Source organism: Chiloscyllium plagiosum, unplaced genomic scaffold (genome assembly GCF_037043375.1).
Source record: "Chiloscyllium plagiosum isolate Xiang-an unplaced genomic scaffold, Cpla_swu_hap1 HiC_scaffold_34, whole genome shotgun sequence".
Lineage (NCBI taxonomy): Eukaryota > Metazoa > Chordata > Chondrichthyes > Orectolobiformes > Hemiscylliidae > Chiloscyllium > Chiloscyllium plagiosum.
In genome coordinates this window covers 24,695,575-24,721,207 of record NW_028270172.1, presented here as the reverse complement: position 1 = coordinate 24,721,207, position 25,633 = coordinate 24,695,575, and the positions used below count along the sequence as shown (strand labels likewise).

At 42.2% G+C, this 25,633-nt stretch overlaps 1 protein-coding gene and 1 long non-coding RNA gene across 5 annotated transcripts in view; one reads left to right on the top strand and one right to left on the bottom strand.

The window, feature by feature from the left end:
• Nucleotides 1-25,633, bottom strand: part of cep72 (centrosomal protein 72) — a 151,066-nt gene that overhangs the window by 93,246 nt on the left and 32,187 nt on the right. For 2 of the 4 annotated variants that reach the window (XM_087978553.1, XM_087978555.1), the window contains exons 4-5: nt 21,039-21,147; nt 2,645-2,806 (exon numbers count right to left, since the gene is read on the bottom strand). In XM_087978553.1, the coding sequence (XP_087834679.1) occupies nt 2,645-2,806; nt 21,039-21,147 (271 nt within the window). Of the gene's footprint in view, nt 1-2,644; nt 2,807-21,038; nt 21,148-25,633 lie in introns of those variants that run through there. The other 2 variants (XM_087978554.1, XM_087978556.1) reach the window with 2 other exon arrangements.
• On the top strand, nt 5,919-24,656 carry LOC148141129 (uncharacterized). Its single transcript, XR_015752842.1, has 3 exons — nt 5,919-7,792; nt 21,813-21,944; nt 24,004-24,656. It is a non-coding gene; the product is annotated as an uncharacterized LOC148141129 (long non-coding RNA).

The window sequence follows — 25,633 nt, the reverse complement described above, 5'->3', positions numbered from 1 at the left end:
GGGAGTTTCTACACATTCCCATCAGCTCAGTGAGTGGATAATGGGATCTTCAATCCAAGGTTCAATGGTTCTTATTTTTTCTAAAATATTTCAGTCAATTTTTTTTTAAACCCATGGTGAAATGCCACAGTTGCGATCATGTAGTTCTGGTTTCTGAGATTGCCTCTTGCTTAAACTAATTGGTTACGGGAGAAAACTGTACTTCGTCATTACAAGGAAGTGTCTGAATTGTTGTAATAATCTTCCATTAACACATTTTTATATTTGGGGGTAATTTATAAAATAACATCCAACAAAAATAATGCATGATTCAATGACAGAAAGCAGAACTGCACTTAAAAGTAACTCTCACTTTCAAAGGTCTGACACTGTCTCTGTACAGAATGTACTCTCCTCCTAGTATCACGGAACAGATAAACACACCCTAAATGATGTAATTCATCCAAGCTACCACTCCAGTCAATCCATTCTGCGTCTTCTCTGAGGCTTCTTCTTAAAGTGTGATGCCCTAATTTAATACAATACTTTAGCTGTGATTTAGGCCATTTTATTGTAAAGATTAAGTATCAATGCTGTTCTTTTATACCGGTTACCTCTGTTTATAAAGCAAAGAATTGTTTTTTCCAAACACTTTCTCAACTTGTCCTATCACCAAAGGCATTTATTTATATCCAAGGTTTGTTTCAATACCTTATTCAATGGTTACTTCACATCATGTCTCTTCATTCTTCTTACTAAACTGTACATTCACATTTGTAAATATTAAAGTTTATTGAACATGTGCATGGCCATTTTAATGGGAAAGTCCATGTTCCAAAAGGATACTGGCCTAATAAAAGCAAATTAATGGCGATGCAGGTATTTCCAAATGTGATTAAAAGATTAGTGGAATAATATGCTCTGAGGAGTAAAGTCCAAAAAATGGTAATTGAGTTCATAACGCCATATAATCATTTATCTATTGGGTATTTTTTTCATTTACTACATTGTGAACCTCTGTTCAGGAAGTTTGCATAAAAATAAATCAGTAATTAATAAGCCCTGGGGAAATTCCAATATGAGCTTTAATATCAGCAAATAGAGTGATAGAGATGCACAAGAGTCGAAAAGTGTGGTGCTGGAAAAGCACAGCAGGTCAGGCAGCATCAAAGGAGCAGGAGAATCAACATTTCTGGCATAAGCCCTTCCTGATAAGGAAGGGCTTATGCCCGAAATGTTGATTCTCCTGCTCTTTGGATGCTGCCTGACCTGCTGTGCTTTTCCAGCACCACACGTTTTGACTCTAACTCTCCAGCATATGCAGTACTCACTTACTCAAAGATGTATAGCATTGACACAGACTCTTTGGTCCAACTCGTCCATGCCAATCAATATCCTAAATTAATCAAGTCCCATTTGCCAGAATTTGGTTCATATTCCTCCCTGCAGGACAGCACGCTGGTCAGTGGTGAGCACTGCTGTCTCACAGCACCAGCAATCCAGGTTCAATTCCAGCCTCAGGCGACTGTCTGTGTGGAGTTAGCACATTTGCCCTGTGTTCTGCATGGGTTTCCTCTGGGTGCTCTGGTTTCTTCCCACAGTCCAAGGATGTGCAGGTTGGGTGAATTGGCTAATCTAAATTGCACGTCGTGTCCAGGGTGAGCAGGTTAGGTGGATTAGCCAAAGAAAATGCAGGTTTAGGGTTAGGGGGTGGGTCTGGGTGGGATTGAGGTTGGTGTGGACTCAATGGGCCGAATGGCCTAATTCCACATTGTAAGGATTCTATCATTCTAAACCTTTCCTATTTATGTACCTACTCAGATTCCTTTTAAATGTTATAATTGTACCAACATCCATCAACTCCTCTGGCAGCTTTTTCCATACACGCACCATCCTCTGTATGAAAACGTCCCTTAGCTCTCTTTTAAATCTTTCCATTCTCACTTTAAACCTATACCCTCTAATTCTGGATTTCCCTACCCTGGGGAAAAGGCATTGGCTATGCCTCTCCTGATTTCATAAACTTTTATATAGTTACCCCTCAGCATCTGACGCTCCGATGAAAATAGCTTCAGCGTATTCAGCCTCTCTCTGCAGCTCAAACCCTCCAGCCCTGGCAACATCCTTGTAAATCTTTTCTGAACCCTTTCAAGTTTCACAACATCTTTCCTTTATCAGAGAGACCAGAATTGAATGCATATTCCAAAAGTGAATGATGGTTCTCACTTCTCATAGAATAAACCAATCAGATTAATAAGATTCATCAACAATAAATGCCACTCAAGCCAAATTTACAGCTGCATCCCCCAAAAAACTTAGGGGTAACATAATGCACTAATTCCAATGGTGTTAAGTCAGACTTTGCACACAGTAAGGGATTCTGTTTGTTTTTCTACACTGTCTGAGAACTTAGGGTTTGATGCTTGGTGTTGTGTTTAGAATCAATATTTGACATCTTTCATGGTCCTTTGATATCCCAAAGCACTTTATACCAAAATCTTCACCATTGTGGTATCACCATCATATTTGTGAGTGTACAAATGCTGCATTCATGGCTGTGCTCTCAACATCATGCTCATCCACCAAACCCAAAGTGACTCTATTTTGGTTTCATTTTTCCCCCCAATCACTCCTTTTTTTTTAAACAAAGCTGGTCTTGTCTTACCGATCTTGACCTCCTGCTGCTGGCCGCCTCCTCATCTGACCTTCTACCTTCGCAGTTCTCACTTTCTCACTGCTTCTCCTTCTCCCTTTTCCCTGAACTCTGTTCTCATCTGTCAAAATCGCTCTAATATTTGATGCTGCACGTGAGTCTTGGCTGCTTCTGCTGCGTAAATCATAGCGAAAATAGGAGAAGCATTTATATTAACTATCCATGCTTAAAACCTTCAACATATAAAATTTGTTCTTAGCAGAACATCCTATTGCCTCTTGGCTCTGGTTTCCAAACAAGCCAGCATGACAGACTTAAAAGTCACCACCCTCTTTGCTGGCTATAAGGGACCTGCATGGACAAGTCAAAGCAAGCCTAACCCAGTTTAGCGAATGCAGGTCTTGTCAACGTAAACGAGCAAACTCATTCAGACAAACCACAAGAGTGATTGCTGCATAAAAAACAAATGCAAATTTATGTAGCTGGAAAGGTTTAGATTAGTACAGAATACAGGGAACTTTAAACTCCCCAAACGCTAAAAATCACACAACATCAGGTTATAGTCCAGCAGATTTATTTGGAAGTACAGGAACACAATCCTTTATTTGAAATCCCTGGGGCCAGTTGTTTTTTGAAATTTTTCAGATTTCGGAATAAATGACATTTTTACAGAGAATTTTTAAAAAAATTACCTAACAGCAGATGCACGTGTGAATAGTACGAACGCTGAGACACAATTGACGCCTGCCAGTGCTGAGCTACGCCATCACGTCACATCTGAGTGACGTGCTTTCAATGGGTGTGGAGTTGGGTCACTTGTGTGCATGCCAAAATGACGCTCCACACTCCACGAAAAATGTTTCGGATTTCGGAGCTTTTCAGATTTTGGAATTTCAGATAAGAAATTGTGTACCTGTACTAGCTTTTTGAAGCACTGCTCCTTCAACAGGTAGCTGTGGAGCAGGATCATAAGACACAAAATTTATAGCAAAAGATTACAGTGTCATGCAACTGAAACGATATATTGAACAAACCTAGATTGCTGTTAAGTCTTTCACCTTTTAGAATGGGTTGCAGGTTTTGGTTCATTAATATGTACATCCCAGAACTTCTTTTAAGTCACATTCTCGAGAAAACTTAAGGTGTTTTTAAGAAAAGGTGACATCTCAGCTCAGACAATGCATTAAAGGTGTGAGGTTACAGTCTGTCTGTATCCCAATCTTGAGTCAGACTGGCTCTTTTTCAAAAGTAGGAATTTATAAAATATTACATGAATTGACTGCCTGAATTGACTGCCTGAATTGACTGTCTGCAGATTGTGTGCATTTTGAGCTGTACCTTGGCAGTTTAGTGCTGATAGCAGATGTTAATACTGCAAAATTACGCTCCAAGAACTGATGCTTCTCACTTTTTCTTTCATTTTAATTTCAAAAAGCAAAACAAGATTTTTAACTTGGATCTCTGGTCCATAATGGGTTAGTTCATGTCAGTCCAGATAATGATGCAGAGGTGCAGGTGTTGAACCAGAGTGGACAAAGTTAAAAATCATACAACACCAGGTTATAGTCCAACAGGTTTATTTGGATGCACTAGTTTTAAGCGTGCTGCTCCTTCATCAGCTAACTAGTGGGGCAGGACCATATGACATAATTTGTAGCAAAAGATCACAGTGTCATGTAATTGTTAACAGCAACCTAGGTTTGTTCAATATATCGTTTTAATTGCATGACACTGATCTTTTGCTGTAAATTCCATGTTTTATGATCCTGCCCCACTAGCTAGCTGATGAAGGAGCGTCTGGGTGGGATAAATAAATCTGTTGGACTATAACCTAGTCCAGATAATGGAAGTGATGTAACAATTAGTGGTGATGTGGTAAATAGCAAGGAGCAAAGCCTTGACTACAGTACAGTATGGATGTGCTAGTTGGATGGGTTAACGAGTGGCAAATGGAATTTAATCCTCAAAAGTGTAAGAATTATGGAACCCCTACAGTGGAAATCAAGGCCATTCAGTCCATCAAGTCTGGGTTGCACTCTGGGAGGATTAACAAGGCAAGGGAGTACACATCAAATTGCAAGATCCTAGGATGTACAGAGAATCAAAGAGACCCTGGTCTGAATATCCATAGATGTTTGAAGGTAGCAGGACAGGTAGAAAGGATAATTAAGGAGGTTTGTGGGGAACTTGCCTTCATTTTTCAAGACATTGAATACAGGAGAACTGTGATTATGACAGAGCTATATACAACCTCAGTTTGGCCAAATCTGGAGTACTGTGGACAAATCTGGTTACCACACTAAGGAAAGGATGTGTCTGCACTAGAAAGGGTGTAAAGGAGATTCACCAGATGTTACCTGATCTGCAGCAATTCAATTATGAAGAGACACTAGATAGGCTGGGATTGTTTTCCTTCAAGTAGAGGGAATTGATTGAGGTGTGCAGGGTCATGAAAGGGTTAGACAGTGTAGGTAGAGAGATACTTTAAAATTGTGATCTCTGGTTTTGGTCCTCTCAACTAAAGGGAAAAGTAAGGTTCAGATGATTGAGAGGGGACTTGAAGACAGTTGTGGGTATCTGGAGCTCACTGTCTAAAAGGTCAGGAGAGATGGAAACTCTTAAACATTAAAGAACTATTCAAATGAACATTTGAAACGTCATAGCATACAAATCTACACACAAACTTCTGGAAGATGGGATTAGAATAGATGGACGTTTGATTACAGGCAGAGCCACAATGGGCTGAATGGCCTCTTTCTGCACTGTTAAGCTCTATGACTCTAATTGAACTCATCAAGCCTGCATTAGAAAAGAGTGAAAATAAAGAGTCAGGTATCTCACATCAAGCTTTTGATCAGTAATCTCTTGCTGGAAAACAAAAAGTGTGGATATCAGGTATTGACAGAGTGTGATAGAACATAGAACATTACAGCGCAGTACAGGCCCTTCAGCCCTCGATGTTTTGCCGCCCTGTGAAACCAATCTGAAGCCCATCTAACCTATAATATTCCAATCTTGTCCATATACCTATCCAATGGCCATATAAATGCCCATAAAGTTGACGCATCTACAACTGTTGCAGGCAGTGCGTTCCATGCCCCTGCTACTCTCCGAATAAAGAAACTCCCTCTGACATCTGTCCTATATCTGTCACCCCTCAATTTGAAGCTATGCTCCCTCGTGCTAACCATCACCACCCTCAGAAAAAGATTCTCACTGTCTACCCGATCTAACCCTCTGATGACCTTATATTAAGCCACCTCTCAACCTTCTACTCTCAAATAAAAATAGCCTTAAGTCCCTCAACCTTTCCCTGCAAGACCTTCACTCCATACCAGGCAACATCCTAGTAAATCTCCTCTGAACCCTTAGCAAAGCTTCCACATCCTTCCTACAATGTGGCGACCAGAACTATGCATAATACTCCAAATGCGGCCGCACCAGAGTTTTGTACAGCTGCAGCATGACCTCATGATTCTGAAACTCGATCCCTCTACCAATAAAAGCTAACACAGTATGCCTTCTTAACAGCTCTATCAACCTGGGTGGCAACTTTGAGGGATCTATGTACATGGACAACTGAGATCTCTCTGCTCATCTACACTACCAAGAATCTTATCATTCGCCCAGTATTCTGCATTCCTGTTACTCCTTCAAACGTAAATCACCTTATGCTTTTCTACATTAAACTCCATTTGCCACCTCTCTGCCCACCTCTGCAGCTTATCTATGCCCCTCTGTAACCTACAATATCTTCAGCACTATCCACAACTGTACCAACCTTAGTGTCGTCCACAAATTTATTAACCCATCCTCCTATGTCCTCATCCAGATCATAGAGATGTACACATGGAAACAGACCCTTCGATCCAACCTGTCCATGCCAACCAGATATCCCAACCCAATCTAGTCCCACATGCCAGCACCCGGCCTATATCCCTCCAAACCCTTCCTATTCATATACCCATCCAAATGTCTCTTAAATGTTGCAAATGTACCAGCCTCCACCACATCCTCCGGCAGCTCATTCCATACATGTACTACCCTCTGCGTGAAAAAGTTGCCCCTTAGGTCTCTTTTATATCTTTCCCCTCTCACCATAAACGTATGCCTTCTAGTTTTGGACTTCCCAACCCCAGGGAAAAGACTTTGCCTATTTATCCTATCCATGCCTCTCATAATTTTGTAAACCTCTATAAGGTCACTCCTCCGCCTTTGACGCTCCAGGGAAAACAGCCCAAGCCTGTTCAGCCTCTCCCTATAGCTCAAATCTTTTATAAAAATGACAAACAGCAGTGGCCCCAAAATGGATCCTTGCGGGACTAGTAACTGAGCTTCAGAATGAACATTTCCCATCAATCATCAACCTGTCTTCTTACAGCTAGCCAATTTCTGAACCAAACCGCTAAATTGCCCTCAATCCCGTGCCTCTGTAAATTGTGAAGTAGCCTACCATGGGGAATTTTATCAAATGCCTTACTGAAATCCACGTACACCACATCAACAGCTTTATCCTCATCCACCTGTTTGGTCACCTTCTCAAAGAACTCAATAAGGTTTATGAGGCACAGCCTACCCTTCACAAAACTGTGTTGACTATCCCTAATCAACTTATTCCAATTGAGATAATTACAAATCCTATCTCTTAAAACCTTTTGCAAAACTTTACCCACAACAGAAGATAGGCTCACAGGTCTATAATTACCAGGGTTGTCTCTACTCCGCTTCTTGAACAAGGGAACATTTGCTATCCTCCAGTCTACCGGTACTTCATTGGAATTCATTGCCACGGAGTGCAGTGGAAGCCGGGACGCTAAATGTCTTCAAGGCCGAGATTGATAGATTCTTGTTGTCTTGAGGAATTAAGGGCTACGGGGAGAACGCTGGTAAGTGGAGCTGAAATGCGCATCAGCCATGATTGAATGGCGGAGTGGACTCGATGGGCCGAATGGCCTTACTTCCACTCCTATGTCTTATGGTCTTATGGTCTTACTTTTCCTATAGACAACAACAACATAAAGATCAACGCCGAAAGCTCGGTAGTCTCCACCCTGGCTTCCCAGAGAGTCCTGGGATGAATTCCATCTGACCCGGGGATTTATCTATTTTCACACTTGTCAGAAGACACGTGCGAGGGAGAAGTGAAGGACTGCTGGGAAGGTGAGTATAATTTTTTTTTTTTTAAAAAGAGGGGCGAGGAGAGAAGGCGGAGAGAAATGAGGGCTGCCGGGAAGTTTTTAAGTGGGTGAGATCTAAACCCAAGACCCTACACGGTAGGGTCTCCCTCCCACCCACCTCCTCTAACCTTACTAAGGGTCTGTAAACTCAGAGTTTTCAGGTTTCTCAATTTTTTTCTTTTCTTCCTTTGTTTAGTCCTATGCAGGCTTTCAGAGTAGCAGGATATGGATGTTAGGGCAGTTGCATGTTCCTCCTGCAGAATGTGGCAGGTGATAGACACTTCGCACATCTCTTCCGAGTACATCTGCTGGAAGTGCACCCAACTCCAGCTCCTCGAAAACTGAGTTAGGGAACTGGAGCAGGAGCTGGATGAACTACGGATCATCTGGGAGAGTGAGGGAGAAATTGAGAGGATGTACAGGTGAGGTGGTCACTCCTCAGACATAGGATCAGGACAGCTGGGTTACAGTCAGGGGGAGGAAAGGGAACAGACGGTCAGAACAGGGATCCTCTACGGCCGTTCCCCTCAGCAATAAGTATACTGTTTCAGATACTGCTGGTGAGGACAGCCTACCAAGAAAAAGCTATAGTTGTCAGGTCTCTGGCATTGAGGGAAGGGGGGAGAATAGAAAAGCGCTAGCGGTAGGGGAGTCAATAGTTAGACAGATTGACAGGAGATTTTGTGGTCAGGAACAGGACTCCCAGAAGGTACGTTGCCTCCCCGGTGGCAGGGTCCGGGATCTCGCCAATTGGATTTATAGGATTCTGAAGGGGGGGGGAAAGAGTGAACAGCCAGAAATTGTGGCACATATTGGCACCAATGATATAGCCAGGAAAGGGATTGAGGATCTGAAAAGTGACTACAGAGAGGTGGCATGGAAGCTGAAGAATAGGACGAGTAATGATCTCAGGTTTGCTGCTGGTGCCACGAGATAGTGAGATGAGGAACAGTCAGCAAATGCAGCTTAACACGTGGCTGTGAGGCTGGTGCAGGAGGGAGGGCTTCAGATACCTAGACCATTGGGATACCTTCTGGGGAAGGTGGGACCTGTACATGAAGGACGGGTTGCACCTGAACTGGAGGGGCACCAATGTCCTAGGTGGGAGATTTGCTTGTGTGATTTGGGAAGGTTTAAACTAATTTGGCAGTGGGGTGGGAATCAGAGCCACATATCTGAGAGAGGGGCAGTTACAGATGGGGCAGTGACGGGATGTAGTGAATCTATCAGGATGGTTTCTCATGTGATGAAACAAAGGGATCGGTTTAAGTGTGTCTACTTTAACGCAAGGACTGTCAGAAATAAGAGTGACGAACTTAGAGCATGGATCAGTACTTGGGGCTACGATGTTGTGGCCATAACGGAGACGTGGGTTTCACAGGGGCAGGAATGGTTGCTTGATTTTCCAGGGTTTAAAACATTTAAAAAGAACAGGGATGGTATAAAAAGAGGAGGGGGTGCAGCATTGCTAAACAGAGAGTGCATCACAGCTACAGAAACAAAGGTTGTTGAGGAAGGTTTGTGTACTGAGTCAGTATTGAAGTTAGGAACAGCAAGGGGGTTTTCTACAGACCCCCTAATAGCAGTAGAGAGACTGAAGAACTCACAGGCGGGCAGATTCTGGAAAAATGCAGATGTAGCAGGGCTGTTGTTATGGGTGATTTCAACTTTCCCAATATCACTTGGAACGTCCTAAGTGCAGATGGTTTGGATGGTGTGTTCAGGAGGGTTTCCTTACTCAGTATATAGACAGGGCGACAAGGGGAGAGGCCATTTTGGATTTGGTGCTCGGCAATGAGCCTGGACAGGTGTCAGATCTCGTGGTGGGAGAACACTTTGGTGACAGTGATCACAACTGCCGCACATTTACCATAGCCTTAGAGAGTGAAAGCAGCAGTTACCGAGAGAAGACATTTAATTGGGAAAAAGGAAATTATGACGCTATCATACAGGAGTTGGGAAGTACAGACTGTGAGCAATTGTTCCACAGAAAGTGCACTGCAGACATGTGAAGACTATTTAAGGAACAGTTATTGCAAGTGATGCACGCATTTGTTCCTTTGAGACAGGTAAGAAGGGGTAAGATTAAGGAGCCTTGGATGACGAGAACAGAGGAGCTTCTCGTCAAAAGGAAGAAGGCAGCTTACGTAAGGTGGAGGAAGCAAGAGGATTTAGAGGATTACAGACTTGCTAGAAAGGAGCTCAGAAATGGACTGATGAGAACCAGGAGGGGCATGAAAAAGGCTCGGCAGGACGGATTAGGGAGAACCCAAAGGCATTTTACTCATACGTTAGGAATAAGAGAATGATCAGGGAGAAGGTAGGGCTGATCAGGGATAACGTAGGGAACTTGTGTGTGGAGTCTGAGCAGATAGGGGATGCCATAAACAAGTTTTTTGCTTTGGTTTTTGCTAAGGAAAGGGACCTTGTTGTGAATGAGAACTTTAAGGAGCTGGGATACAGGCTTGACCAGATCAAGATGGATGAAGTTCATGTGCTGGAAATTTAGGAAAACATTAAGATTGATAAGTCCCCAGGGCCAGACCAGATTTATCCTCGGTTGCTCCGGGAAGTAAGAAAGGAGGTTGTTAAGCCACTGACGAAGTTCTTTGCCTCCTCACTCTTCATGTGAGTCATATCGGAGGATTGGAAGGAGGCGAATGTTGTTCCTCTTTTCAAGAAGAGTAATAGGAAAATCCCTATTACTTACGTCTGTGGTCATCAAGGTTTTGGAAAGAATTCTGAGGGATAGAATTTATGACTGTTTGGCAAAGCATAGCGTGATCAACATGGCTTTGTGAGGGGCAGGTCATGCCTCACAAATCTTATTAAGTTCTTTGAAGAGATGACAAGACAGGTTGACGAAGGTTGAGCAGTGGATGTGGTGTATATGGACTTCAGCAAGGCATTTAATAAGGTTCCACATGGGTAGGCTCATTCATAAAGTCAGGAAGTATGGGATACAGGGAGATTTGGCTATCTGGATTCAGAATTGGTTGGCTGACAGAAGGCAGAGAGTGGTTGTAGATGGGAAGTATTCTGCCTGGGGGTCAGTGGTGAGTGGTGTCCCGCAGGGCTCTGTTCTTGGGCCTCTGCTCTTTGTAGTTCTTATAAATGACTTGGATGAGGAGGTTGAGGGGTGGGTTAGTACATTTACAGATGACATAAAGGTTGGAGGTGCCGTCGATAGTATCGAGGGTTATTGCAGGCTGTAGCGCGACATAGACAGGATGCAGAGCTGGGCTGAGAAATGGCAGATGGAGTTCAACCTGGATAAATGTGAAGTGATGCATTTTGGAAGGTTGAATTCGAATGCTGAACGTAGGATTAAAGACAGGATTCTTGGCAGTGTGGAGGAGCAGAGGAATCTTGGTGTTCAAGTACATAGATCCCTCAAAGTTGCCACCCAAGTGGATAGGGTTGTTAAGAAAACTATGGTGTTTTGGCGTTCATTAACAGGGTGATCGGGTTTAAGAGCCTGAGGTTTTGCTTCAGCTCTACAAGTCCCTGGTGAGACCACAATTGGAATAGTGTGTCCAGTTCTGGTCGCCCTACTATAGGAATAATACAGAGGCTTTGGAGAGGGTGCAAAGAAGATTTACCAGAATGCTGCCTGGACTGGATAACTTGTTTATGAAGAGAGGTTGAATAAGCTCGGACTTTTCTCTCTGGAGAGAAGCAGGAGGAGAGGTGACCTGATTGAGGTATACAAGATAATGAGAGGAATGGACAGTCAATAGCCAGAGACGTTTCCCCAGGGCAGGATTGACTGGTACGAGGGGTCATAGTTTTAAGATATTAGGAGAAAGGTATTGAGGGGACGTCAGAGGAAGGTTCTTTACGCAGACAGTTGTGAATGCATGGAATGCGTTGCCAGCAGTGATGGTAGGAGCAGAGTCATTAGGGACATTTAAGCAACTGCTGGACATGCACATGGATAGCAGTGAGTTGAGGGGTGCATAAGTTAAGTTATTTTATTTTACATTAGGATTAACCCTCAGCACAACATTGTGGTCAACAGACCTGTTCTATGCTGTACGTTTCTATGTTCTAATTTCTAACACCTGCTTCTTGTGAACCACAATCCCCTCTAGTCTGGTAGCCTGTTTCTCAGTATTTTCCGCGACAACGTTATGAATACTGACAAAAAATATTCATTTAGCGCTTCCCCATCTCCTCTGACTCCACGCACAACTTCCTACTACTGTCCTTGATTGGTCCTAATCTTACTCTAGTCATTCTTTTATCCCTTATATACCTGTAGAAAGCTTTAGGGCTTTTCATGATCCTATCTGCCAACAACTTCTCATGTCCCCTCCTTGCTCATCTTAGTTCCCTCTTTAGGCTTTTCCTGGCTACCTTGTAACTCTCAATGGTCCTAACTGAGCCTTCATATCTCATCCTAACATAAGCCTCCTTCTTCCTCTTGACAAGAGATTCAACTTCCTTAGTAAACCACGGCTCCTGTGCTCAACAACTTCCTCCCCGTCTGACAGGTACGTACTTATCAAGGACACACAGTAGCTATTCCTTGAATAAGTTCCACATTTATAATGTGCCCATCCTGTGCGCTTTCCTACCCGATCCTATTCATCCTAAATCTTGTCTAATCGCATCGTAATTGCCTTTCCCCTGGCTGTAGCTCTTGCCCTCCGTTGTAAACCTGATAAAGCTGCAAAACTGCTCATGTCCAAATAGTCTGCAATACTCAGAGCTGAAGGGTGGTCACCGCATAAGATACTTGAGAGCTGCCAATATCTGCTGAGTGTTGAGTTCAAACTGATCCCATTTTGCCTGTGTCAAGTGTAATAGCTCAGAGAGTGGAAAGCACAAATTGATGGAACAGACATTCAAACACTAGCCAAGTGGCGGCACAGTGGCTCAGTAGTTAGCACTGCTACCTCACAGCGCCAGGGACCTGGGTGCGATTCCCATCTCGGGCGACTGTCTGTGTGGAGTTTTGCACACTCTTCCTGTGTCTGTGTGGGTTTCCTCTGGGTGCTCTGGTTTCCTCCCACAGTCAAAAGACGTGCAGGTTAGGTGAATTGGCCATGCTAAATTGCCCATGGTGTTAGGTGCATTTGTCAGGGGTAAATATAGGATAGGGGAATGGGTCTGGGTGGGTTACTCTTCAGAGGACTGGTGTGGACTTCTTGGGCCGAAGGACCTGTTTCCCCATAATGTAGGGAATCTAATCTAATCTAAAAGGGTAGATAAGTTTGTATAACTATCATGATCATTTTTTAAATTTGTCTGCTTTTTGAAATAAATAAGTTGGCAGCAGTCATCACTTAATTAAAAAATAATCCCTCTGTTAGGCTGCATTGACTGACAGGCCAACTGGACAGGGTCAGTAAAGTATGAGCATCTGGATGGACAATCTTTCTATTCTTTGTTGGCATTTGCCCAAGGACACGTATCATGTCATTAGGCCAGGTCCCTGGCGCTGTGAGGCAGCAGTGCTAACTACTGAGCCACTGTGCCGCCACTTGGCTAGTGTTTGAATGTCATTAGGCATGCTTGGTTGAGATAACTCAACTATCTCAGCAAAGGGTTCTGAAGTCTTAAGATCATAAGCAAGAGCTATATTAGATGATTGCAAGTTTAATTTTTCCTTTCTATTTGGCTCCTGAAGTCTATCCATTGTAGATATATTGGGCGAGTATCTATGACAGGGCACGTAGGCAGCATGAGCTGGTACACAGGGTATTGAATAAAAGATTCTTCCCACCCCCATGCCCACTAAGAGAAAAACTGCACTTAAATGGATACTTTTTAACCAAGGCAGGTCCTACAAGTGAGAAAATTACTGACTACATCACCAACCAAATCGAGCCAACAGTTTTTAATAGAGCCTGCCAGATCAGAGTTCTCACAGGACACAAAGTTCAAAAAGACAAGGACAGAGATTGGATTTGCCAGCATGGCACTGACTGGTGAACCTGCTACACCTTCATGTGTAAAGATAAACAGAGATGATCAGTAAATCATCAATTACTAAAAGCTGCATTAACCTCTTCTCTTCTGCCTGTTTCTCCCTAACTACATTCTTCTCTTTGCTTTACTTATTTCTGAAGTGATGTTCCTATACCTCGACTGCATGTGGGAAAGGGAACTGCTTGCAGAATTAAATGGGATCCTCTACAGCCTACCTTTTAATTAATCAAATAATCAAATTAAATTCCACCCTCAACCAAAAATACTTATCGCCCCTTGTTTAATAACCACTTAACCCCTGTATCCTCTTCTCTCCCTTACCTTCGATCTACTCCAATGCATTTTCACAAGGCCAAGTACTGAAAGCCCAGAAGTCTCTCACTTTCAACTCTTACCCTTCCGCCCCCATCTACACTTACCTAAAGTCGGTGTTTAATCTTTTAAAATGCAAGTTTAAAAAAAAACCATTATATTGAAGAAAGGTTTAGTCTGACTCCTGATATTAACAATTAAAATACTGGCATATTTTGCAATTATTAGGAAAGTAAAGGGAAACTTTCAGGCTTACTAGGATGAAACCTGGAATGCAGGAATTGTCTCTGAGCGAAGGCTAAACACGTTGGGACTCTACTCAAAGTCTCAAGAGACAGAAACTGGCTCTTCAGCCCAATTCATCCTTGGCACGGTGGCACAGTGGTTAGCACTGCTGCCTCACAGAGCCAGAGACCCGGGTTCAATTCCCGCCTCAGGCGACTGACTGTGTGGAGTTTGCACGTTCTCCCCGTGTCTGCGTGGGTTTCCTCCGGCAGCTCCGGTTTCCTCCCACAGTCAAAGATGTGCTGGTCAGGTGAATTGGCCATGCTAAATTGCCCGTAGTATTAGGTAAGGGGTAAATGTAGGGGCATGGGTGGGTTGCGCTTTGGCGGGTCGGTGTGGACTTGTTGGGCCGAAGGGCCTGTTTCCACACTGTAAGTAATCTAATCTAATCTAATCTAATCTAATCTAAGTAATCTAATCTAAAAAAAACTAGTCCCATTTACCAGCAATTGACCCATATGCCTCTAAACCCTTCATATTCATACACCCATCCAGATACCTTTTTAAATGTTATGATTTGGAGGAGCCAGTGTTGGACTGGGGTGGACAAAGTTAAAAATCACACAACACCTTTTAAACATCACTCCTTTTAAGTCACATTCTCAAGAATAACTTCAGGTTTTCTAACAAAAGGTGTCATCTCAGCTCAAACAATGTTTTAAAAGTGTGAGGTTAAAGTCTGTCAATGAACACAAACATTTATGGGGTGAATCTGTATTTGCAGAATAATATTTTATTTTGCTCAAAAAATGCATAACCGACAGTCAATCCATTTAATATTCTATAAATCCCACTTCAGAAATAGAACCAGTCTGACTCAAGATTCGGACACAGACTGACTTTAATCTCACACTTTTAAAGCATTATCTGAGCCGAGATGACACCTTTTGTTAGAAAACTTGAAGTTATTCTTGAGAATGTGACTTAACAGGAGTTCTGGAATTTACATATTAATGAACCGAATCTAGCAAATCCATTCTAAAAGATTAAAGTCTTAAAGTCATAGAGATGTACAGCATGGAAACAGACTCTTCGGTCCACGCCGTCCATGCCGACCAGATATCCCAACCCAATCTAGTCCCACCTGCTAGCACCCGGCGCATATCCCTCTAAACCCTTCCTATTCATATACACATCTAAATGCCTTTTAAATGTTGCAATTATACCAGGCTCCACCACATCCTCTGGCAGCTCATTCCATACACATACCAACCTCTGCGTGAAAAAGTTGCCCTTTAGGTCTCTTTTATATCTTTCCCCTCTCACCCTATACCTATGCCCTCTAGTCCTGGACTCCCTGACCCCAGGGAAAAGACTTTGCCTATTTATCCTATCCATGCTTCTCATAATTTTGTAAAACTCAAGGTCACCCCTCCGCCTCCGATGCTCCAGGGAAAACAGCCCCAGCCTGTTCAGCCTCTCCCTATAGCTCAAATCCTCCAACCCTCGCAACATCCTTGTAAATCTTTTCTGAACCCTTTCAAGTTTCAGAACATCTTTCCGATAGGAAGGAGACCAGCCCGACCGACCCAGCCGTTAGAGCCAATCCTTATCCCGAAGTTACGGATCTGACTTGCCGACTTCCCTTACCTACATTGTTCTAACATGCCAACAGTAGCCTAACCAATGACCTGTAAAGCCGTAACATGACCTCCCAACTCCTGTACTCAATACTCTGACCAATAAAGGAAAGCATACCAAACATCTTCTTCACTATCCTATCTACCTGCGACTTCACTTTCAAGGAGCTATGAACCTGCACTCCAAGGTCTCTTTGTTCAGCAACACTCCCTAGGACGTTATCATTAAGGTGTATAAGTCCTGCTAAGATTTGCTTTCCCAAAATGCAGCCCCTCACATTTATCTGAATTAAACTCCATCTGCCACTTCTCAGCCCATGGGCCCATCTGGTCAAGATCCTATTGTAATCTGAGGTAACCCTCTTCGCTGTCCACCACATCTCCAATTTTGGTGTCATCTGCAAACATATTAACCATACCTCTTATGCTCGCATCCAAATCATTTACATAAATGGCAAAAACTAGAGGACCCAGCACCGATCCTTGTGGCACTCCACTGGTCACAGGCCTCCAGTCTGAAAAACAACCCTCCACCACCACCCTCTGTCTTCTACCTTTGAGCTAGTTCTGTATCCAAATGGCTAATTCTCCCTGTATTCTGAGAGATCGAACCTTGCTAACCAGTCTCCCATGGGGAACCTTGTCGAAAGCTTTACTGAAGTCCATATAGATCACATCTACTGCTCTGCCCTCATCAATCCTCTTTGTTACTTATTCAAAAAACTCAATCAAGTTTGTGAGGCATGACTTCCCACGCATAAAGCCATGTTGACTATCCCCAATTAGTCCTTGCCTTTCCAAATACATGTACATCCTGTCCCTCAGGATTCTCTCCAACAACATGCCTATCACCGACGTCAGGCTCACTGGTCTATAGTTCCCTGGCTTGTCCTTACCACCCTTCTTAAACAGTGGCAACACGTTAGCCAACCGCCAGTCTTCCGGCACCTCACCTGTGACTATCGATGACACGAATCTCTCAGTAAGAGGCCCAGCAATCACTTCACTTCCCACAGAGTTCTAGGGTACATCTGATCAGGTCCTGGGGATTTACCCACCATTAACCGTCTCAAGACATCCAACACTTCCTCCTCTGTAATGTGGACGTTTTTCAAGGTGTCACCATCTATTTCCCTGCAGTCTATATCTTCCATATCCTTTTCCACAGTAAATACTGATGCAAAATACTCACTTAGTATGACCCTCATTTTCTGTGGCTCCACACAAAGGCCGCCTTGCTGATCTTTGAGGGGCCATATTCTCTCCATAGTTACCATTTTGTCCTTAATGTATTTATAAAAACCATTTGGATTCTCCATAATTCTATTTGCCAAAGCTATCTCATGTCCCCTTTTTGCCCTCCTGATTTCCCTCGTAAGTATACGCCTACTGCCTTTATACCTACTAAGGCTTCACGCCATCTATGCTGTCTATACCTGACGTATACTTCCTTCTTTTTCTTAACGAAACCCTCAACTTTTTTTAGTCATCCAGCATTCCCTATATCTATCAGCCTTCCCTTTCACCCTAACAGGAATATACTTTCTCTGGATTCTCGTTATCTTATTTCTGAAGGCTTCCCATTTTCCAGCCATCCCTTTACCTGCGAACATCTGCCCCCAATCAGCTTTTGAAAGTTCTTGCCTAATATCATCAAAATTGTCCTTTCTCCAATTTAGAACTTCAACTTTTAGAACTGGTCTATCCTTTTCTATCACTATTTTAAATCTAACAGAATTATGGTCGCTGGCCCCAAAGTGCTCCCCCACTGACACCTCAGTCACCTGCCCTGCCTTATTTCCCAAGAGTAGGTCAGGTTTTGCACCTTTTTTGTAGGTACATCCACATACTGAATCAGAAAATTTTCTTGTACCCACTTAACAAATTCCTCTCCATCTAAACCCTTAACACTATGGCAGTCCCAGTCGATGTTTGGAAAGCTAAAATCTCCTACCATAACCACCCTATTATTCTTACAGATAACTGAGATCTCCTTAAAAGTTTGTTTCTCAATTTCCCTCTGACTATTAGGGGGTCTACTATACAATTCCAATAAGGTTATTATCCCTTTCTCATTTCTCAGTTCCACCCAAATAAATTCCCTGGATGTATATCTGGGAATATCCTCCCTAAGTACAGATTTAATGCTATCCCTTATCAAAAACGCCACTCTCCCTCCTCTCTTATCCCCCTTTCTATCCTTCCTGTAACATTTGTATCCTGGAACATTAAGCTGCCAGTCCTGCCCATCCCTGAGCCATGTTTCTCTATTTGCGATGATGTCCCAGTCCCATGTTCCTAACCATGCCCTGATTTCATCTGCCTTCCCTGTTAGGCCCCTTGCATTGAAATAAATGCAGTTTAATTTATTAGTCCTACCTTGTCCCTGCCTGCCCTGACTGTTTGACTCGCTTCTGTTCTCAACTGTACCAGTCTCAGATTGATCTCTTTCCTCACTATCTCCCTGGGTCCCAACCCCATCCCACACACCTTACTAGTTTAAATCCTCCTGAGCAGCTCTAGCAAATCTCCTTGCTAATATAGTAGTCCCCTTCCAATTTAGGTGCAATCTGTCCTTCTTGTTCAGGTCACTTCTATCCTAAAAGAGATTCCAATGATCCAAAAAATGTGAATCCTTCGCCGATACACCAGCTCCTCAGCCATGCATTCATCTGCTCTATCCTCCTATTCCTAGCTGGTAGCACCGGGAGTAATCCAGGTATTACTACTCTCGAGGACCTCCTTTGTAAATTACTCCTAACTCTCTGTAATCTCCCTTCAGAAGCTCAACCTTTTCCTTTCCTATGTCATTGGTTCCAATGTGGACAATGACCTCTTGCTGGCCCCTCTCCCCCTTGGGAACATTCTGCACCCTCCCTGAGACATCCTTGATCCTGGCACCAGAGAAGCAACACACTATTCTGATTTTTCGCTACTGGCCACAGAAACCTGTCTGTCTGTACCTCGGACTAGAAAGTCCCCGAACACAATTGATCTCTTGGAACCTGATGAACCCCTCATTGCATTAGAGCCAGTCTCAATACCAGAAACTTGGCTGTTCGTGCTATGTTCCCCAGTGAATCGATCACCCCCTACATTTTCCAAAACAGCATACTTGCTTGAAATGGGGATAGCCACAGAAGACTCCTGCGCTAGCTGCCTACCTCTCTTACCTTTACTGGAGTTAACCCATCTATGTAACTGTATCTGTGACTTTTCCCCCTTCCTATAACTGCCATCCATCACAAACTGTTGCTGTTGCAATTTCCTCATTGCCTCTAACTGTCTCTCCAACCGATACATTCGACCTGATTGGATTCTCAACCAGCAGCAGTATCTGCAGTAACCCTTAAACTCTCTTTAAACTCCCACATATGACAAGAAGCGCATATCACTCTACTAAAGGCCATTTTTGTTCCTTCACAATCTACAGACCCAGAAAATAACACCGTCTTATTCCTCTACAAAACACTGCCCCAGGTTAAATTCATAGTTATAGCTTATATTTTAAGTTTAATCAAGATACATATCTCAAAAAACATATAATCAAGAATGAACCCACGCACTTAAAACAAATCACTTATCTGGTTCTGTGCTGTGAACCTCGCCCAAACAGTTCCTCCAAGATCAGTTGTGAGTTTCACTGTTTGCTAATATTCCTAGACACACTCCGATGTCCAGCAATACATGAATTCAAACAGCAAAGGCAGTAACGGTGTCAGTTTCTTTCTCTCTCTCTCTCTCCTGCACTGACCTCACCATGTGCTTCCTTTGTCTGTCCTTTTCCCTTTTAAAACTGCTGTTGTTTTGACTTTTTTTTTCCAAAGTTCCAAAACAATGCAACAGCGTACGAAACAGTAATTGCTGCTCCTGGAATTCGAGGAAATCACCTCCAAAACATAAAATACCTCAAAAAAGGAGCAGCTGTTACAGCCAGAAATTTTTCCCATCCTCCATCTTGAATTACCCAGAATACTCTAAGTTTCTTCAATATATTTCAGCGGCATGACACTCTAACATTTTGCTATAAATTCAGCGTCTTATGGTCCTGCTCCACAACCACCTGATGAAGGAGCAGCGCTTCAAAACCCAGTGCTTCCAAATAAATCTGCTGAACTGTAACCTGGTGTTGTGTGATTTTTAACTTGTTAAATGTTTTAACTGCACCAGCCTCCACCAATTCCTCTGACAGTTCATTCCATACGCGCATCACCCTCTGCATGAAAAGCTTGTCCCTTAGGTCCCTTTTAAATGTTTCCCCTCTCACTTTAAACGTATGCCCTCTAGTTTTGGACTCTTCCACCCTGGGGACATTCCTAGAGATGCACTGAGAAATCAGTGTTCGAGGCACTTTTATTTGGTAAAACACTTAGTCATAGAGTCATAGAGATGTACAGCATGGAAATAGATCCTGCGGTCCAACCCATCCATGCCAACCAGATATCCCAACCCAATCTAGTCCCACCTGCCATACCCCTCCAAACCCTTCCTATTCATATACCCATCAAAATGCCTTTTAAATGCTGCAATTGTACCAGGCTTCACCACTTCCTCTGGCAGCTCATTCCATACACGTACCACCCTCTTTGTGAAAAAGTTGCCCCTTAGGTCTCTTTTATATCTTTCCCCTCTCATCCTAAACCTGTGCCCTCTAGTTCTGGACTCCCCCACCCCAGGGAAATGACTTTGCCTATTTACCCTATCCATTCCCCTCATAACTGTGTAAACCTCTATAAGGTCACCCCTCAGCCTCCGAAGCTTCAGGAAAAACAGCCCCAGTCTGTTCAGCCTCTCCCTATAACTCAAATCCTCCAACCCTGGCAACATCCTTGTAAATCTTTTCTGAACCCTTTCAAGTTTCACAACATCTTTCCGATAGGAAGGAGACCAGAATTGCACGCAATATTCCAACAGTGGCCTAACCAATGTCCTGTACAGCTGCACATGAGCTCCCAACTCCTGTACTCAATACTCTGACCAATAAAGGAGAGCATACCAAACGCCTTCTTTACCTCCAACTCACACAGTGTAATGGGAGAGCTGTTAACTTAAAAAATACATACATTCACATACCCAAGAGTAAATTATCAAATTGTTGCCTCCTTCTCTTCTCACCTTTCATTATCTTCTTCCTCAACCGGACAATCTTGGAATTCATGTGCCTGATCTGAAGTGAAGTGCATTAGTGCTGCTTTGCGCTCACTGTCTCTAATCGGTCGATCATCTGCAAAAGAGCACATCACCGTTTAACGTAATGGTCAACTGTAAAGTGCCAAAGTTATTCAACTTCACTTAATAAAAAGGATAGAGATGCTATTTCATAATTCTTGAAGCCAAAAATACACCTGTACATCAGCTGTTTATGAGCCAAGTTGTTGCACCATCTAATTTGATTAAGATTTAATTTTTCTGTAGCTTTCGGCTATATTAAACATTGCAACATATTTGATTAAAAGAGCCAGTAATTGTAGGGTTACATAAAGATCAGTCATTACCCACCACAAAATGCATTGTAGAATCAGTTTTAAGTATTTTTCCTAGAAATTTGTGGGAAACACAGATTCTCAACTTTGCTGAAGATCGCTGCCAAGATTCTGAACACTTGCAGTATCATTTAAAACATATTTTGCATTCATGTGCAGTATCTATTCATGTCTCAGAGATATCTCACTATCTTCAAATATTGCAAGTTTTGTTTTGAAATTAGGTCATTTTGCTTCATGTCAAAGTTTCTCTGCTCAATTTTGAGCTGTTTGGCTTCACCTACAATCATTTTCTTTTGGTAGTTACTTGTATTGTTTATTTATTGCACTGTTGACAAGTTTCACTCAGGCTGCCTCTTCGGAAAATCCTCATGTTTTCTTTTAATTCATCTTAATTTCATTGAAGTAAATCAAATAAAAAGATTTGTCCCAGTCTGCACTGTCTCTGACAAAGCAAGAAAATGAGAAGCAAGTCAGCCATAAATTGGAGGAAGATTGTTTCCCGGTCCTTTGAAGCATGAAGACGCAAGTTTAAAAGGTGAGTAAACTTGACAAATGTGCAGGAGTAACCTCCTGCCATCAACTGCAGATCCTTCTTGAAAGCATCAAGGAGACTTTCCTACTTTAATGTGATGGAACCTGTAATAACAGGCACTTCTCTGGAGGAAATTGCATGCAATATAAAAGTGGTTGAAGTCTTCCAAACCCACGAACACACTCCCTCACAGGCTTATACTCCATCACACTCACACACACAGTTTACCAGGCTTGCACACACATAAACACACTCTCTCACGTGCACTCACACACACACATTGACACTCTCTCTCTCTCTCATGCACACGCATATAGATCTATGCGGTGAATTTGTATTGGCAGAATATTTGCAGATACATTCTATTTTGCTCAAAAAATGCACAATCTGCAGACAGTCAATCTCTGTAATATTTTGTAAATTCCACTTTGGAAATAGAACCAGTCTGACTGAAGATTGGGATACAGACAGTCTGAGCTGAGATGTCTCTTTTTTTTAATATAAAACCTTAAGTTATCTCGGGAATGTGACTTAAAAGAACTTCTGGGATTTACATATTAATACCTGAAACCCACAACCCATTCTAAAATATGAAAGACTTAACAGCAGTCTAGGTTTGTTCAATATATCACTTCAGTTGCATTACACTGTAATCTTTTGCTATAAATTCTGTGTCTTATGGTCCTGCTCCACAACCACCTGATGAAGGAGCAGTGCTACGAAAGCTGGTGCTTCCAAACAAACCTGTTGGACTATAACCTGTTGTTGTGTGATTTTTAAATTTGAGAAAGTGAGTACTGCAGATGCTGGAGATCATAGTCGAGAGTGTGGTGCTGGAAAAGCACAGCCGGTCAGGCAGCATCAGAAGAATCGACGTTTCGGACATAAGCCCTTCACCAGGAATGAAGGGCTTACGCCCAAAACGTCGATTCTTCTGCTCCTCAGATGCTGCCTGACTGCCTGTGCTTTTCCAGCACCCCACTCTCGCCTCTGATTTTTAACTTTGTCCACCCCAGTCCAACACTGGCTCCTCCACATTATACTTATTCCAAAATTGTCCCTTTAGTAGCATTAATTTATCATGCAGTAGAGAAGTGAATGAGAATATCTTGAAACTATTGAGTGTTTTTCTTATGATGCATTCTCTGCTTGTGGATACTGTAACATTATCTCATTCAAAATGGTCATTGTCTTATCAGTACAAATACTGCATTATTTGTGCGTGGCTCTTTCTACTGCAAACATTAGCTTAAAAGAATCATACATACTCAGCTGCAAATGACAATTGGGTGAAAGTGTTAAGTGCTACAATTAAATTGGAATGTACCCATTCCAAAATACGAGACAGCTGAATACTCTCAACAGTAAATTGACGCTACCAGTAAGAACAATCTAATATAAAGCAGAGGGAACAAATTACAAAATTGCTGAAAAGAAAAATGTGGATTGGTTAACAGCAAGATCCAGCACAGCATGCCCAATGAGCAAAATGCTACGCTGTTGACTGACCATACATTTGCAATAAAAGGTAAAATTTACAATTGTTGGGAGATAATTGGCAGCATACCATCCCAAAGTATTCCAGATCTAATTAAATAATTCTGAAAAATGGTTTTGATAAATGTTGGAAGGTAAATTAAAAGATGGATCAGTGCTATTCAGTATCGGTGATATTGTACAAACCCTTACTCTCAGAACCATAGAAATTTCATGGTACATGAAAAGGTCACATGACTGATCATATCTTTGCCTGCCACAAGATGAGCCACCCAACCCGAATATCAGTTTTCAAGATTTGATCTATAGCCCAGCAGAGTTCAACACTTGAAAAAGACACACAGAAAACAGCAGCAGGAGTAGGCCATTTGGCCCTTTGAGCCTGCTCTGACATTCGTTATGATCATGGCTGATCAATCAACTCAATCATCTGTTCCTGATTTTCCCCCATATCCTTTCATCTCTTTAGTCCCAATTGCTATATCCAATTCCTACTAGAAATCTACAATGCTTTGGCCAAATTTGTTTAAATTAATTGAAGATTTTTGGATCTATTCTCTTTCAGGCAGAGAACTCCAAGTTCCTTCTACCCTCTGTGTGAAAAAGATTTTCCTCAGCTTCCCTCTAAACATGGTGTGTTGCTTTTGAAATTAAAAATCATTGTTTTGATGGAAATGTAACTTTTTTAACATTAAAGCTTGGTCATCAGCATCTGTATTTAGCTGTAATTTTGATGAGGGAAGCTAAAATTATTTGTAAAATTTGTAGTACTTTAAAGGTAATGAATCTGAAGATTTCACGCACCCAGAAAAATTAGAAAAGTAGCTACTGTATCATCATAACCTGCAGCATAGTTTTACCACAGAACAGATGAAACGGACAATGAGACATTTTTGTATTTACCTTTGAAGTCAGTTTTATTCAAGTTAATGGACGGACATTTATATACTGGGTATTTCAATACCCATGATACCTTCATGTCACAGTAACAGCTCTGATGTCATAAAGATATATTTATATCAAATCAGTTTAACTGTTTTCAATATTTCAAATTAACTTGTTATCTCAACTGCACCATAGAGTATTAGGTAATTAAATATTTTCATTCTGATGGAATAAACAGACAATGTAATAAATCGTACCGATTTTCCAATCACGACCTGTGCAATTCAATAAACTATGCAATTCATCTTGAAAATCAAGTGGATGCTTCAGAGGAAACAATTTTAACACAGATCTTTATGTTTGGTGATCTAGTTGTAAGTACTCAGTTTCCAGGTTCATTTACTGCACAGAACAAGCCCTTTACCCTCAGAAATATCGTCTATGTTTGATTTGTTCAAGCAATTGGTTTTTTTGAATGAATCGCCACCTTTTGCAAGTCTAGTTGTATGACAAACATTAGATATTTTGTACGTACCTTGGTCTAATGATCTCAAATGGGTTTATATTTCCCTATTTAATGGAATGTAGCCCTACTTTGTATCTTATGGTGGAAAATCCCTCAAGAAAACTGTACTTCTAGTTCTCATGATCAAAGTTATTCTAAAAATACTTTCAAATTGGTAGGAGACTGTTCTAGTTATTTAGTCATAGAGATGGGACAGCACGAAAACAGACCGTCGAAATGAAGCCAACAAAATCAGAAGATTCTAGATTTGATTCCTGGTCTATGATGATCTCAACAAATACGACAACAGCAGCAATATGTTTAGATTCAATTACTGTGGACAAGGGAACAGACTCCTTCTAGAATTTAAGAATCTGCCTGCTCTCCAGCAACCATATCGGAAAAATGTTTGTGAATCCCAAGTGACAGCAGGAAAGCACTTCTATCTTGCTTCATAAAGGTAAAAATTGAACTCAGTTCTGGAACACAAAAGCAGACCAGGGGTCAGAATTGACCAGATTACTTGTCTGAAAGCCATTTGTTCAAAGTTTCAGGTAACACTATAAAGTGATCAGATGCGGGTGAATGAATTACAAAAGACTAATTGCTCTTTCCATCTTCTCACATTCACTACCATCTGCACTGAGTTGTTAAATCTCTACTGTCAATGGTCAGCACAGTGGTCTAGTGGTTAGCACTGCTGCCTCTCAGTACCAGAGACCTGGGTTTGATTCCAGCCTTGGGTGACTGTGTGGAGGTTGCACATTCTCCCAGTGTCAGTAATGGCGTCTGCTGGCTGCTCCAG